The 14,066-nt window shown below is 38.8% G+C and overlaps 1 protein-coding gene across 2 annotated transcripts in view; it reads left to right on the top strand.

Annotated features, from left to right (window-relative positions):
• Positions 1 to 13,308, top strand: part of CSE1L (chromosome segregation 1 like) — a 35,409-nt gene extending 22,101 nt beyond the window's left edge. For both annotated transcript variants that reach the window (XM_027558322.1, XM_027558323.1), the window contains 13 exons: positions 11 to 95; positions 1,180 to 1,241; positions 3,488 to 3,624; positions 4,730 to 4,833; positions 6,525 to 6,622; positions 7,823 to 7,973; positions 8,119 to 8,327; positions 8,702 to 8,799; positions 8,902 to 8,987; positions 9,537 to 9,618; positions 10,856 to 11,002; positions 11,823 to 12,054; positions 12,728 to 13,308. In XM_027558322.1, coding sequence (XP_027414123.1) covers positions 11 to 95; positions 1,180 to 1,241; positions 3,488 to 3,624; positions 4,730 to 4,833; positions 6,525 to 6,622; positions 7,823 to 7,973; positions 8,119 to 8,327; positions 8,702 to 8,799; positions 8,902 to 8,987; positions 9,537 to 9,618; positions 10,856 to 11,002; positions 11,823 to 12,054; positions 12,728 to 12,817 — 1,581 coding nt within the window. In that variant the 3' untranslated portion in view covers positions 12,818 to 13,308. The remainder of the gene's footprint in view (positions 1 to 10; positions 96 to 1,179; positions 1,242 to 3,487; positions 3,625 to 4,729; positions 4,834 to 6,524; positions 6,623 to 7,822; positions 7,974 to 8,118; positions 8,328 to 8,701; positions 8,800 to 8,901; positions 8,988 to 9,536; positions 9,619 to 10,855; positions 11,003 to 11,822; positions 12,055 to 12,727) is intronic.
• The last annotated feature ends 758 nt before the right edge of the window (positions 13,309 to 14,066 follow it).

Raw genomic sequence — 14,066 nt, 5'->3', positions numbered from 1 at the left:
TTGTTTTTAGCATGGGATTACACAAGCAAATGAGCTTGTAAACCTCACTGAATTCTTCGTGAATCACATTCTCCCTGATTTAAAATCAGCCAATGGTGAGTTGTGAAATGTTTTTAATACAACTTACAGTGTACCTGTAATTCTTACGTGCACTGTTATTTTAAACTACCAAATGAGTGCTGTCGTGGCTCTGTATCATTCATGATACTGAAAACAGTGGCTCCTATCCTTGCAGTTACTTCTGTCGGATAAAATTTCTAATGGGTGCCTTCAATCTTGCCCAGGTGAAATTAACTTTGCCTAAAGAAAATGTTGTTTATATAGAAGGAAAATAGAAACAAGTGAGACTGAATTGTCATTCAGCTTTGTTACCCGAATAATTTCACACTAGAAATCATACTTTGGTTTTTGTTTTCCTTCTTTCTCATTTAAAAAAAAAAAGAACTCTTGGGAATTCCCTGGCGGTCAAGTGGTTGGTACTCTGTGCTTCACTGCTGACGTCCTGGGTTCAGTATCTGGTCAGGGAATTAAGAGCTCACAACATGGCCAAAAATAAAATAAAACTTGAAAAAAAATGAACTCATAAAAATGGAAGTAAGTTTAAAGCAGTTGAGACTAATAGATGCTCAGGATACTTCCATATGTTTATGAAAGTATGTTAATCAAGACAGACAGACATGTAAAGTTGTGGAGACTTAAAATCACTGCACAGCGGGCATAACATAGAGGACTCCCTCGTCACCGTCACTTCAAGAGCTTTGACAACTGCCCGATACTCTGTCCCTTTCACTAGTCAGCGTGCTTCCCACTGCTCGTGTAAGCTCATCTGGAGAGGCCTGCTCCTGATTCAGAATAGCTTCGGTTCTGGGAAGAGATACTGTCATTATTTCCTGTGGCCCAAATCATTTTTGTTCAATTACATAAGTAACGTATGTTCCTTTGTAGTGAAAATTAAAGTTAAAGGTGAAAAAACAGAATTATTCATAAACTTACCCAAGTTAATAGTTGTGTGGTGGATCGTTATATAATTAACTTGACATTATATAACTTAAATATAACTTGACGTTATATAATTACTTGACATTTGCTTCCCAGAACCATGTTTTTAAAATCTGATAATATTGTGACTGATTTGAGAGTAGCAGTTAAATAACTGTGACTTTTTATTTCTTTTAATAGTAAATGAGTTTCCTGTTCTTAAAGCTGATGGCATCAAATACATTATGATTTTTAGGAATCAAGTAAGTAGCTTTTCATTTATATGTTACATGCCACTTACTCTCTTAAGAGCTTTATTGTATGCCAGCTTCTCTTCCCTTCTACTGTGCAGTCATATTTGATATCCACATCTAACAAAATTAATAATATCTTCTTAAGAACTTAGGATACTAGGCCTTGATTAATTTTTCTCAGCTTCTCAAAAATACTGTTTACACATTGCTTACGGTTGATATGTCTCATGTCCCTTAGTTTATAACAGAGGGGTCCTTCTTCCCCTTTCCTACGCACCCTCCCCTTTTTTTGTAAAGAAACCAGTCATTTATCTTGTAGAGTTTCTCATTCTACCTTTGGCTGATTGCATCCTCAGTGGTATAATTTACCCCTGTTCCTCTGTTCCCTGTATTTCTAATGTGAGGTTAAGAGTGATGATCACATTTTTTGAGATATAGGTAACCTTAATATAGAATTCACCATTTTTAAATGTATACTTGTGTAGTTTTTTAATACGTTTATTCTTTTGCACAACCAACATTACTGCCTCATAGGTTAATTACCAGTTTGAATAGGGAAAACGGGATACATGTTTGTGTGTTTTTCCCCTTTATAAGTTCAGAGTAGTGAGTTTGGTGCCTTACCAACCTCCAGAGGACAAATGGAATTTATTTTTTGACTCTTTAGTGTCATCTTCCGGAGAAGGCAATGGCAGCCCACTCCAGTACTCTTGCCTGGAAAATCCCATGGACGGAGGAGCCTGGTAGGCTGCAGTCCATGGGGTCGCTAAGAGTCGGACACGACTGAGCGACTTCACTTTCACTTTTCACTTTCATGCATTGGAGAAAGAAATGGCAACCCACGCCAGTGTTCTTGCCTGGAGAATCCCAGGGACAGAGGAGCCTGGTGGGCTGCCATCTATGGGGTCACAGAGAGTCGGACACGACTGAAGTGACTTAACAGCAGCAGTGTCATCTTTGGCCAGTAGGGGTACCATTATGTAGGGTTTCGTTTCTTCTTTTTTTTTTTAATTGGAGGATAATTGCTTTATAGTATTGTGTTGGTTTCTGATGTACATCAACATAAATCAGCCATAGGTATACATACGTCCTTTCCTGTGTCTTCTTGACATAAATTTAGTAACTTTTTAGCAGCTTATTTTCTTTCATATATGACAATATTTCAGGTTCATCTTGTATATTTCCTGTCCCAGACCTGAGTTTGCTACTCTTATAGGTGGGAAATGTTATTTAGAGACCATAATCTAGATGCTGGGGAAACTGATTCTAGGCTTTTTCATGAAGATACCTGGGAAATAAGTAAAACCAATATTATCACCAAAGTAATACTGCTGAGTGCCGTTTGATTTCTTTGTGCATCTTATATCCTTAGCATATTATCCTATTGGATGGATAGTCAAGAAATAACTGTTTAAAACAACTTGAAATTATTCTGCATTTTTGCCACTAACTTGATAAATAATTAGATTCCCACTTTGTGGGGTTTTGTTTTTTGGCGGGAGGCCTGAGAAAGGTTACTGTCCATGCCTCCAGAGTCAGGCGGGCTACATTCAGAAAGGTCTAGCTTTCCTCCCTGTTCCTTCTCTCTTCCTGAAGGTAACCATTTTTTACTGAGTTTTGGTTTATGTTTCCATTATTTAATTTTGAAAATATAACCTAAAATTGTCCTATATCTGTTTATATATTTCCTGCTCTCCTACACAGGAGAGTATGCTAAACAGTTTTTCTCCGTTTTTTTCTTTTTTGGCTATACCACATGGCTTGTGGGATCTTAGATATTCCAAAGTTTTAGAAGTTTTTAACGAAGAGTAGTATGCTTATGTTTATGCCTCCCTTCTCCACTTTGTTTTTTGAAGAAGAGAAAGTGAGGCACAAAGAGCTTGATTTTTCTAAGAAACTTCCTAGTGGGAAGTATAGTTCCTAAGAGGAGTTAAATCAGTCTGCTTCTCCATGATTTTTTTTTTACCCTTAAGTCATAGTTTCATGCTCAGAGCAAGAGAATTGATTGGAAAAGTGAATGTGAGTTGAACCGTTGTGTGGAGGAAGAAGTTTTGATTTCTCACCCATATCATATCATCTCCAATATAATAGTAGCTGGAAATTAGAATCAGATTCTGATTTCTAAAATTAGGTTCTGACTTTTTAGAGTCAGCAAAGCACTCTCTTCCAGTTGGCTTTTACTCAAAGATGGCATCAGTAAGTTATGGCATATATTGTTGGCATGTATATGGCATATATATTGTTGTTTTTTTCAGGTACCAAAAGAGCATCTTTTAGTCTCTATTCCCCTCTTAATCAATCATCTTCAGGCTGAAAGCATTGTTGTTCATACTTATGCAGCACATGCTCTTGAGAGACTGTTTACTATGAGAGGGCCTAACAGCGCCACTCTGTAAGTATTTGATGTGTGTATTTTTTCATCTTGGGGTGTAGACCATCAGTACTGGTTAGAGATAGCTCAGTGTATTCATAATTTCATTAGAAGTTAGAAAAATAAATGTGAATATTTCACTCATTTATACTGTGTCTCATTCCGAAAGGATTTGAGACTGCATGCCAGAGTAGCTGTGTTACGACAGTAAAGTTAAGTGGAGGCAATTGGAGCAAAGGAAAATAACTGAGGTGTGAGGTTAATAAAGAGAGGTTTGTCAGAGGATCCTGTATAGTAAAGAAAGTCAGGAGTTTTATGTGGAATCCTCTAGCAGCCAAGGCAAAGAGAGAAACGTGGTGAGTTAAAATGTCCATAATGTCTATGAGATTAAAATTAAAATGGTTTCTCAGAAGGCATCTCAGAAGTAGACCTTGATTAAGGGAATACTGTGTAGTACCCCTTAGACCTGGCTGTTCTTGTCATCTTACTTAGTGCTGAGACAAGAGACAGCTGAGTGAAAGTAATTCTCTGGGGTTCAAGGTAGTGGCTCTTGAGGCCTATTACAAGGATAAAAAGAAGGGGGGATTGGATGGTCTGTGTGCCTTTCAGGCCTTTCTTCAACAGTGTTATTTCTTGAGAACTGAGATGGAAAGCATTCTAGGTTCTTTTCTTCATCAAGAACTTGAATTCCAGATATACTCAGTGGCTAGTTAAGGGTTAAAAGGTTATCCTTCGAGGTAAGTTAAGACAGTACTGTCTTCAGGCTCAGAATTTATGCAGAAAAGAGTTCTGAACTTGCTCCACCCCCTGGAAAGCTAGATGATTGAGAGTCCAAGTTCCATTCTCAGCGTTGACAAATGTAAACTAGTTATGGCCTCAGCAGTTTAGACAGTGTTGGGTTTGCCTTGTTTGGGGTTTGTTTAATTGTGTTTGGTCTCAGACATGCCTTCTTAGGAACTTAACTTGAGCATATATAAAAGAAACCTTTTCCTAAGTTGTGTGCCAGTTGTCTGTGGTGGGAGATGGCTCGCTTTATGCCAAGAAGTGTGATTCCGTAGTTGCCAAGGGTATTCCAGAGTGACCGTCAAGAGTTGGTGGTGACTGAAAGCTGTTTTTTCATCTATAGTTTTACAGCTGCAGAAATCGCACCGTTTGTTGAGATTCTGCTAACAAACCTTTTCAAAGCTCTCACACTTCCTGGCTCTTCAGAAAATGAATATATTATGAAAGGTAGGCCATTTCCCTGGTATACAGACTCTAAGTATCTAATCTCGTAGACTGCAGGGGTGGTCAACACTGAGTTGTAGTTCAGGTTATATTGAGAATTTGATAGGTTTAGATATTTTTAAGTGAAAAATACTACTGTTAACAGTGTTTTCGGAGAAAGGTTTACCCTAACTTGATACAGAACTCCTCTTATTAAAGAAAAGGTATCAAACTCTTTTTTTCTTTTCCTTGACTGACATTCTCGAGGGCAGAGATGAGCTGGGACTACATTTATTGACAGCATGCTCTGCTAGGTCTGGGTGTGAAACCTGGGTGTGTCTAATGGACCCCACACAGATCTGCCTTCATAGACAGCACTGCCGAGGAAGCAGGCAGCTAGCTGTAGGCATCTGTGCTGTGTTAGGGGAGTGTCTTAGTAACAGTTCTGGGACATTCCAAGAGTCCAGCACAGTTTATATGACACATAGGAAATGTTCTCGAGAAGGAAATGGCAACCCACTCCAGTATTCTTGCCTAGGGAATCCCGTGGACAGAGGAGCCTGGTGGGCTCCTGTCCATAGGATCGCACAGAGTCAGACAGGACTGAAGCGATTGAGCAGCAGCAGCAGGAAATGCTTTTCGAAGAAACTGTTCCCATTGCCTCTGGCTTGGTTGGTCAGAACCCTTAGGTGGATGGGTGGGTGGGTGTGCATGTGTTTCTGTTTGTAAGTGTGTATCTAGGTGTATTTGTGTTTTCAGCACTGTATTTCTCCCTACAGTGATGTGTAACTACTGTTGTTTAATGTCCATTTTTTTGAGGCAGCTGACTGGTCTGTGGCCTTCATTGCTGTGTTCCTAGGGTGTGCAGGAGCGTGTATGTAGTATGTAGCAGCTTCCCAGTAAAGACTGTTGCATGAGTGAATGCAGGGATTCTCTGCCAGCCCAGTGGAGGGACGCTGATCCATCCTGTAATCTCAGCTTTCTAGCAAGTGGTATCTAAGCTGAGCTGCAGGATAGGGAGCACTTAGCTACTTGGAGGATGAGCCTTGGGCATCACAGCAAAGTTTAGGAGGAAAGAGCATAGCTTTCTGTTCTGTGCACCTGGCATATCATAGATGCTCTACTCGGTAAACGTCTATTCCATTTGTGTAGAAAGAGCCATCATATAATTTTAGCCTAATGTATTTATCTCCAATGCCCAGTGTGTTTTGGGTGTCTGTTAATGAACAGTTAATTTCACAACATGGACCCTCTATCTCTTGATGTGTATTTCTGGATTTTTCTCAGGCTCCTAGTCTCTCTCTTGTGGGAAGATGGGCAGGTGGCCTTATGTTTCAGCTTGTGGTGGGCTGTGATATTTCCAGTAGACTGCGGGTAAAATCCCACGGCCCTGATTGCTGATGGAGGGAGCTCCCTCCCCACTGCTGCTCCGTGTCCACCTCCTGTTTCACTCGCCTCCTCTCTACCTGCCCCTGTAGTCACTTCCGTGTTTCTTACAGTCCCTTAAGCCTTCTGGAAATAACATAAATACATTTTGTTGTCGGATTTTAAAAGGAAGGGAAATTTTAGATTATTTTTAAATGTAGAGAGCTATCTGAGGGTTGTTTCAGAGTCTTAAAATTTTATTTTATGAATCAAAAGACTTTTTTCTCCCCCTAACAAGTGTTATTCTGAGGTTTAACTAAACTGTTTATTTCTGCTCTTATATTTTACAGCTATCATGAGAAGTTTTTCCCTCCTACAGGAAGCCATAATCCCCTACATCCCTACTCTCATCACTCAGCTCACACAGAAGCTATTAGCTGTTAGTAAGGTAACAGAGCCAGTTTTGAAAGTGCGGTTGCTTTTTAACCTAAATGCTTCAAACTGTTTGAGCCTCAGAACTCCTTGGCAATCAGTCGGACAGGGAAAGATGTATGAATTCTTCCTGACCAGCAGTTAATATATGATTCTGAAAGTGTGGGGTGACATAGATTGGAGACATGGCAGCAGTCACCTTTAAGTGTAAGCTCGGAAACTTTAAAATGTTTTATTCTCACTTTAAAAAGTAACGTGTTCATTGAAGAGAATTGAGAAAGTACAAACAATCTGAAATAATCTTAGATGGAAGAAGTGGGCTTTGCCCCAAATGGACACAAAAGAGGCTATTCAGATTAATGTCCTTTTGTGTCTCTTCTTTCTGACTCATTTCCTCAAAAATAAAGTTTACTCCTTCTTTGGTCAAAAATGTTACAGATATTTTGATCTGTATTTAAATATAAATACCAAGTTTTAGAAAAGAAAAATTGGTTTAAAGCCAATAAAATTCTTGTGTTATTGTTAATTATTCTATTAAAAGTCATAGGAAGTATAAGGGAGACTTTGAGAATAGTGATTATTTTTCCACTGAATCCTGGGTAAGCCTCTAGGGCCTACTTGGGTTTTGGGGAATTGAAAGAAAAGAGACGTAAGGTCTCTCCACTTTGACCTGGCCCTGTGATACACGCTCATCTTCAGTTCATCAACTTTGTATGGCACCCTTCAAAGGATTGTGGTTGAAAGAGAAAATTGAAAAACGCTGGTTTGAAGGATAGCTACTGCAGGTGTAGGCATACTGAGGCCTGCAGAGGTTAAGATTTGCCTGAGGTCCCACACCAGGCCAGAGGCAGGGTCGGGCCCCACACGTCCCTGTCCGTCTCCTCCATCACTATTACAGTGACGGCTCTGGGAGAGCACTCAGGTGTGAAAAAGCTCCTTAGAAACACTGGGAACTGAGGTTCGTGCAGTCACCTTCCGGTGCCTCTGAAGTATTTTTCATAAGTAGACATTTGCCCATTAAAAATAAAGTCCAAACTGGCATTAGTATTACTATTTCATGTTCTGAATTTTCAAGTCACTATAAAATTTTAACATCTAGGCTTTTTCGTATAATTGGTGTTTTTTTCTTAATAGTGTTTTCAGTAAGGTTAAATGTATTTTAGGTAGTGAATTAGATTATTAGACATAAGCTTTTTCTTTTTTTTTTAAATTTCAGAACCCAAGCAAACCTCACTTTAATCACTATATGTTTGAGGCAATATGTTTATCCATAAGAATAACTTGCAAGTCTAACCCTGCTGCTGTTGTAAATTTTGAGGAGGCTTTGTTTCTGGTGTTTACTGAAATTTTACAAAATGATGTACAAGGTAAGTGAAGAAAGTTATTTTCTTTCTGGTTGATTAAAAATTATTCAAGTGATTATAAAATGCAATCTGCCTAAGAGATATGTGTCTTTTGTGTCAGAGCCATTAATTCTGAAGCTGAAAGCTCTGTTTTTACTTCTATCAACAGAATTTATTCCGTATGTCTTTCAAGTGATGTCTTTGCTTCTGGAAACACACAAAAATGACATCCCGTCATCCTACATGGCCTTATTTCCTCATCTCCTTCAGCCAGTGCTTTGGGAAAGAACAGGAAATATTCCTGCTCTAGTGAGGCTTCTCCAGGCATTCTTAGAACGAGGTTCAAATACAATAGCAAGTGCTGCAGCTGACAAAATTGTGAGTCAGATTTATTTTGATATAACTAATTTTTAAGATAACTGGGAAACTAGAGATGGCAGATTCTTTTTAATTTTTTAAAAATTTCTTAAAATGAACGTACTCTAAGGGGAATTCATTAGTAGAAAATGTTAACATACATTTTGTTAGAACTAGGTATCCTTTAGTTATTTGTCTCTTTGGTAGAAACTTAACATTGCGGGCTTATTATTTGGGATTTTTTCCCCCCTCTATACTTCAACAGACAGACGGAGAAAATGCTATTTAGATAATTACAACATGCACTCTTTTCTAAAACAGATCACCTGTTTTACTTTTAGAAAAATTAATCCTTGCCTCTTTAACTAATTATTATTTAATCTAATTTGTTGTAGCCTGGGTTACTAGGTGTCTTCCAGAAGCTGATTGCATCCAAAGCCAATGACCACCAAGGTTTTTATCTTCTAAATAGTATAATAGAGCACATGCCCCCGTGAGTATGAATACAGCTTCATTGTACGTTTAATTGAGGATTCTGTTCAGGACTCAGAAAAATGCTGGATTTATTTTGTTGCTTTTTTCTTCAATTCTTTAGTGAGTCAGTTGACCAATACAGAAAGCAAATCTTCATTCTTCTATTCCAAAGACTTCAGAATTCCAAAACAACAAAGTTTATCAAGAGTAAGTAAAGTCATTTAAGTTTTCCTACAGAAATTTTTTAATCATTTATAAATTTTATATATAAAATATTTTAAGACGGTTCTATTCTCTAAACGAAATCATTTTCAATATACTATGCTCCAAAGGTTAGTTTCTAAGTTTAAATATCAAAATATTTTTAATAGAAAAATCATAAAGAAATATAAATCAGAGAGAGACCATATGTAAACCTTTTGTCCCTGGTGGCTCAGATAGTAAAGAATCCACCTGCAAATGCAGGAGGTGTGGGTTCGATGCCTTGATCAGGAAGATCCCCTGAAAAAGGAAATGGCAACCCACAGCAGTATTCTTGCCTGGGAAATCCATGGACAGAGGAGCCTGGTGGGCTACAGTCCATGGGGTTGCACAGAGTCAGACATGACTGAGCAACTAATGCTAAGTTGTATTAAAAGGCCAGTATTGGGGGGGAAAAAAAGGCCAGTATTGATGCCAAACTATTTGTCAGACTTTGACTAAATTGCTTATTCAATGCAGTCCTCTATATTGATACTCTGCATCTCCTTTCGACAGGTTTCTTAGTCTTTATTAATTTGTACTGTATAAAATACGGGGCGCTGGCACTGCAGGAAATATTCGATGGTATACAACCAAAGTAAGTCTGCTTTTATTATTTATCATCCTGTTTTTAAAAACAAAACATCTGACCTCTCAGTCTCTGTTTTATAGATGACTGTATAGTTCTTGATGCAGTGATAGTATCTTTGTGGTTTCCAAAATATTCTTGGGTGGGGGGCGGTGGTTGGGCTGTAAAGAAGAAAATACCTGCAAACATTTTTCTAATTCCTAAAGGTCCCTGCCCCTACCCGCTGTACTCTTTACAGCCAGGGCTCTGTGTTGTGTTAGATGTCTGACGTGTCTCCAGGAGCCTCCCTCTGTTAAGGCCAACAGTGGTTTTTCAAGTGAGAATCGTTTGGATCAGTGAAATTTTGCTCTTGACTTAGTGTATATGCATTAAAAATACAGTTAAACAGCATTACCCATTTACTAGGGAAGGAAGGCAGTAAAGTAATGATAGAGAATAACTTCTTGGAGAAAAACTTTATAGATATCTGTAGTAAATCAAAAATAATTCCTGATTCAAATGTGAAAAATGAATTAACCTGAGAAGTACCAGAAAATGTTTTCTAGCTATAGGAAGTCATGAAGAAAGGAGCAGTTTGACTCAGTGCTCATGGCGCCTAAATTAGCATGGTCTTTCCACAGAGCAAAAAATACGCACTTGTCCAGAGATCAGAATGTCCACGTGCCTTGTTATTTACCATTTCCACTTCAAAGAATTTAATAAGATAAATTCTTAATAACAGGAGTATATATATAAACTTAAGAATTTATACCATGTAGAATTATGGAAAACTTTAATTCCAGGATGTTTGCAACAGTATTGATTAGCCAAATCATTTTTTTAAAAGACAGCCTTTAACATTCACATACTGAGAGTTATGTAAGCATAGAAAGTTGGAAAGTTTATAATCCAAAAATGTTAAAACTGGTCATTGCTGGATGGTGAGGTGATAGTGATTCTTTTTTCTTCTTGCTTATCTGTGCTCTGATTGTTAGTTTTTTAAAGATTTCTTGAGTAATTAAAAAAAACATGCAAGACCAAAAAATGGCTCTAAAGAATTTCCTTGAGCATGGCTTAAGGTGGAGTATTCACAAAAGATGGTGACAGTTGGTCAGAGTGGCGGTTTGATTTTTTAGGTCTCTTTCTGTTGACCAAAATTAGCAGCCTTTTTTGGTATTTTATTATATTCCTAAGGAGTCACTGAGTGTAAATAATTTAGACTACTGTAATTAAATATTGAGTGAATTTATGTTGATTTAATTAACAGAATGTTTGGAATGGTTTTGGAAAAAATCATTATTCCTGAAATTCAGAAAGTATCTGGAAATGTAGAGAAAAAGATTTGTGCTGTTGGGATAACCAAATTACTAACAGAATGTCCCCCAATGATGGACACAGAGTACACCAAACTGTGGTAAGTACTCCATTCTGGAGTTTGGGGAAATTAGTTTCCTTCCCCTGTGATGGCAAAATTAACCAAGCTTATTCTCTTGGGGGCCAAGAGAATGGGTTTTGACCTTAGCCTCCTCTGTAGCTACCATCAAATCCAAGACATGACTTGTGGATTCTTCGGGGCCTAGAAAGATTTTGTTTCCTGATTATTTTTATTTCTTTTGGCCATGCTTAGCAGCATGTAAGATCCTAGTTCCCCCAACCAGTGATCAAAATTGTGCCCCCTGCGCTGGAAGCACAGTTGTAACCACTGGACCGCCAGGGAAGTTTGTGGGGGATTCATGGACCCCTTAGAGAGACTGCTGAGAGTGCCTGGTCTACACAGTCACTCCATTAAACTGGCCTAAGTCTTTAGAAGGAGACACTGAGTAGGCAGAAGATCCTACGTGTGTGCTTGATGTTGGCCTCCATGACGACCTAGCTTTCTTGACCTCTTGCTTCTCCCTTACGGTTTCAGTCATGATCTGACAACTGGAAGCTTATTTCTTCTAACTTAAAACCATTGAATCTCAATTTGACTTCACACACATGGCCTCCTAAGTAGCCTGGGTCACACAGCCAGCACAGAGTTCTGGGCAAAGGACATCAGCATGCTGTGGCCCAAAGAATTGAGGAATGCTTTCCAGTTAGACAAAATCACTGGTGTCCATCTTAATCTCAAGGATCCCTTCCTCCTCCTGAGACCACGCGTCTATAGTTTTGTGTCTCTGAAGACATTGCTCCTTTATTAATAATTTAAATCTTCTAAGAGCTTACTTAAATCTTGTCATTTTCCAATCCAGGACTCCTTTATTACAGTCTCTGATTGGCCTATTCGAGTTACCCGAGGATGATACCATTCCTGACGAAGAACATTTTATTGATATAGAAGATACCCCAGGATACCAGACTGCCTTCTCACAGTTGGCATTTGCTGGGAAAAAGGAGCACGACCCTGTTGGTCAGATGGTGAACAACCCCAAAATCCACCTGGCTCAGTCACTGCACAAGCTGTCCACTGCCTGTCCAGGAAGGGTACGTGTGTCTGTTACCTCGGAGAACTCTAGTCTTCTCTGAATCACTCTGCTTGGTTCCCAGGCCCCCATGGGACGGCGCTGAGGGTAGCTGCTCTGGTGCCTGTCTTCCTTGCTCAGCACAGTCACCCTCAGGCAGTTGCATTCAAGGTCTCTTTAAGTGATAAGACTCTTTTTTTCCTTTATGATGATGTTCAAGTAACTTTAGGAGTAAAGACAAAATGGAGGATAAAACCCTTGACTAGAAATGTATTTATTTCCCAGAATGAAATAATCCTGCCATTTTTAAAATGGAGGTATTAATGTTTTTAAGTGCAACATATTCAGAAATAACGAACCATAGAGTAAATCTAATAATAATGGCTTTATATTGGGTTAGCCAGAAACAGTCTTAGAAATTTTGTCAGAAAATCTATATTTTTGATTGTTTTATTATGGAAAATTTAGAACATAACTTAGAAACTGTAATAAATACTTATATTTATTACAGACCTTTACTAAGTAATTGGAGAGCAAGCCTTAGGCATCATGTATTCACCATGAGTACTTCATTAGGTTTCGGTAACCAACGGGACATGATTTAAGCAACCATAACACCACTACCACACTGAACAATAGAACAGTAATTCCTGTGGGCCCACGTTTTAGACCTGTCATCTGTTTCCCATCTGTAGGTCCCCTCAATGGTGAGCACCAGCCTCAATGCAGAAGCGCTCCAGTATCTCCAGGGGTACCTTCAGGCGGCTAGTGTGACGCTGCTTTGAACTGCCTTTTTTGAATTGTCTTAGTCCAGAATGGTTTCTGAGGACATCATGTAGACATCTGAGCACAGCTGCATTAAAACAAAAGGTGTTCGTTTTGAACTTGTCTATTAAATGTTGTTTTAAGCTGAACCTTGAGCAGATTAGTTTGTGTGATCATAAATATAAGTGAGTGACTTTTTCAGTTTGCAGCTACAAAGACAAGTATTACTACTAGCTTAGTGTATGACATTGATTGGAGCATTTGCACTGTTTTGGCAATTCTAAAGTTTTGACGGACACTGACTGTGGAGACATTTTTTCTGTTACCAAGTCCTTTTGTTTCGAGGCTGCTGCCGTTCGTGTTTGTCCTGTCCTTTGTGGTTTTGTCCGTTTCCTTAAGCTTTTACTGGAAATGTGAATAAGCAAAGAAATCACTTGTGTAACTTGCCAAGAAATGCACATTTCATAGTTTTAAATCTGTAATGAGCAATAAAAAAGAAAAAGCCCTAAAATATGTATCTAAGAACATCTTAAGGACAGGTTTTTGGTGCTGCTATTTTTATAATGAAGAATTTCTTTAAGTTTTTCCTCTCCTGGACTCCATAAAATCCTAATTTCTAAACAATTCCAATTCAGATTACCTAGTCTTTTTTTAAGAAGGGAAAGGGAACCATCACTGCAGGTTTGCGGCTTGTGTGTTAGAACTTTCAGTGAGCCCAGGTCCTGGGTGAACTGTGGGAAATGGTTTCCTCTGAATTGGGAAGAAATGCTTGGCCTGGCTTCACAAGGCTGGTGGGGCTGCTTCAGCTGGTGCAGGCGTTTGCCCGTTACAGTGTCTTCTCTGCAGATCACAGGCTCCTTGGAACGTTTTGAACCATGGCATCCATCTTGGCAAAGGCTGCCAGCCCGGCTCCTCCTTGGCAGAGTCCAGGGTTCCGTGGCCTCTGTCTTTAGAGGATAAAGAATCAGACTATCGACGTGGGGAGGTGCAGTTTTTACAGAGGATGTGGGGATTGTCTGTTTAGTGCAGTGAGACCGAAATCTGTTCTGTACAGATATGTCTGTACAGATTATGTGGTGTTTTTTTTCCCACCTGACTTGAATGCTTTATTTTCTTCATGTTGGTTTTGTTGTGTTGCTTGAGAGATTTCCAGTTTACTGTAGTGTACTCATACCTACCAACCTAATAATTATTTTTGATTTGAATAGTAATGGAAGCATTAAATCATATTTACTATGTGGCTTAAGTCGTCACTGGCAGATGAATATT

This window comes from Bos indicus x Bos taurus, chromosome 13 (assembly GCF_003369695.1).
Source record: "Bos indicus x Bos taurus breed Angus x Brahman F1 hybrid chromosome 13, Bos_hybrid_MaternalHap_v2.0, whole genome shotgun sequence".
Classification (NCBI taxonomy): Eukaryota; Metazoa; Chordata; class Mammalia; order Artiodactyla; family Bovidae; genus Bos; species Bos indicus x Bos taurus.
The sequence above is the reverse complement of the archived record's forward strand: the minus strand, read 5'-3'. Positions and strand labels throughout refer to the sequence as shown.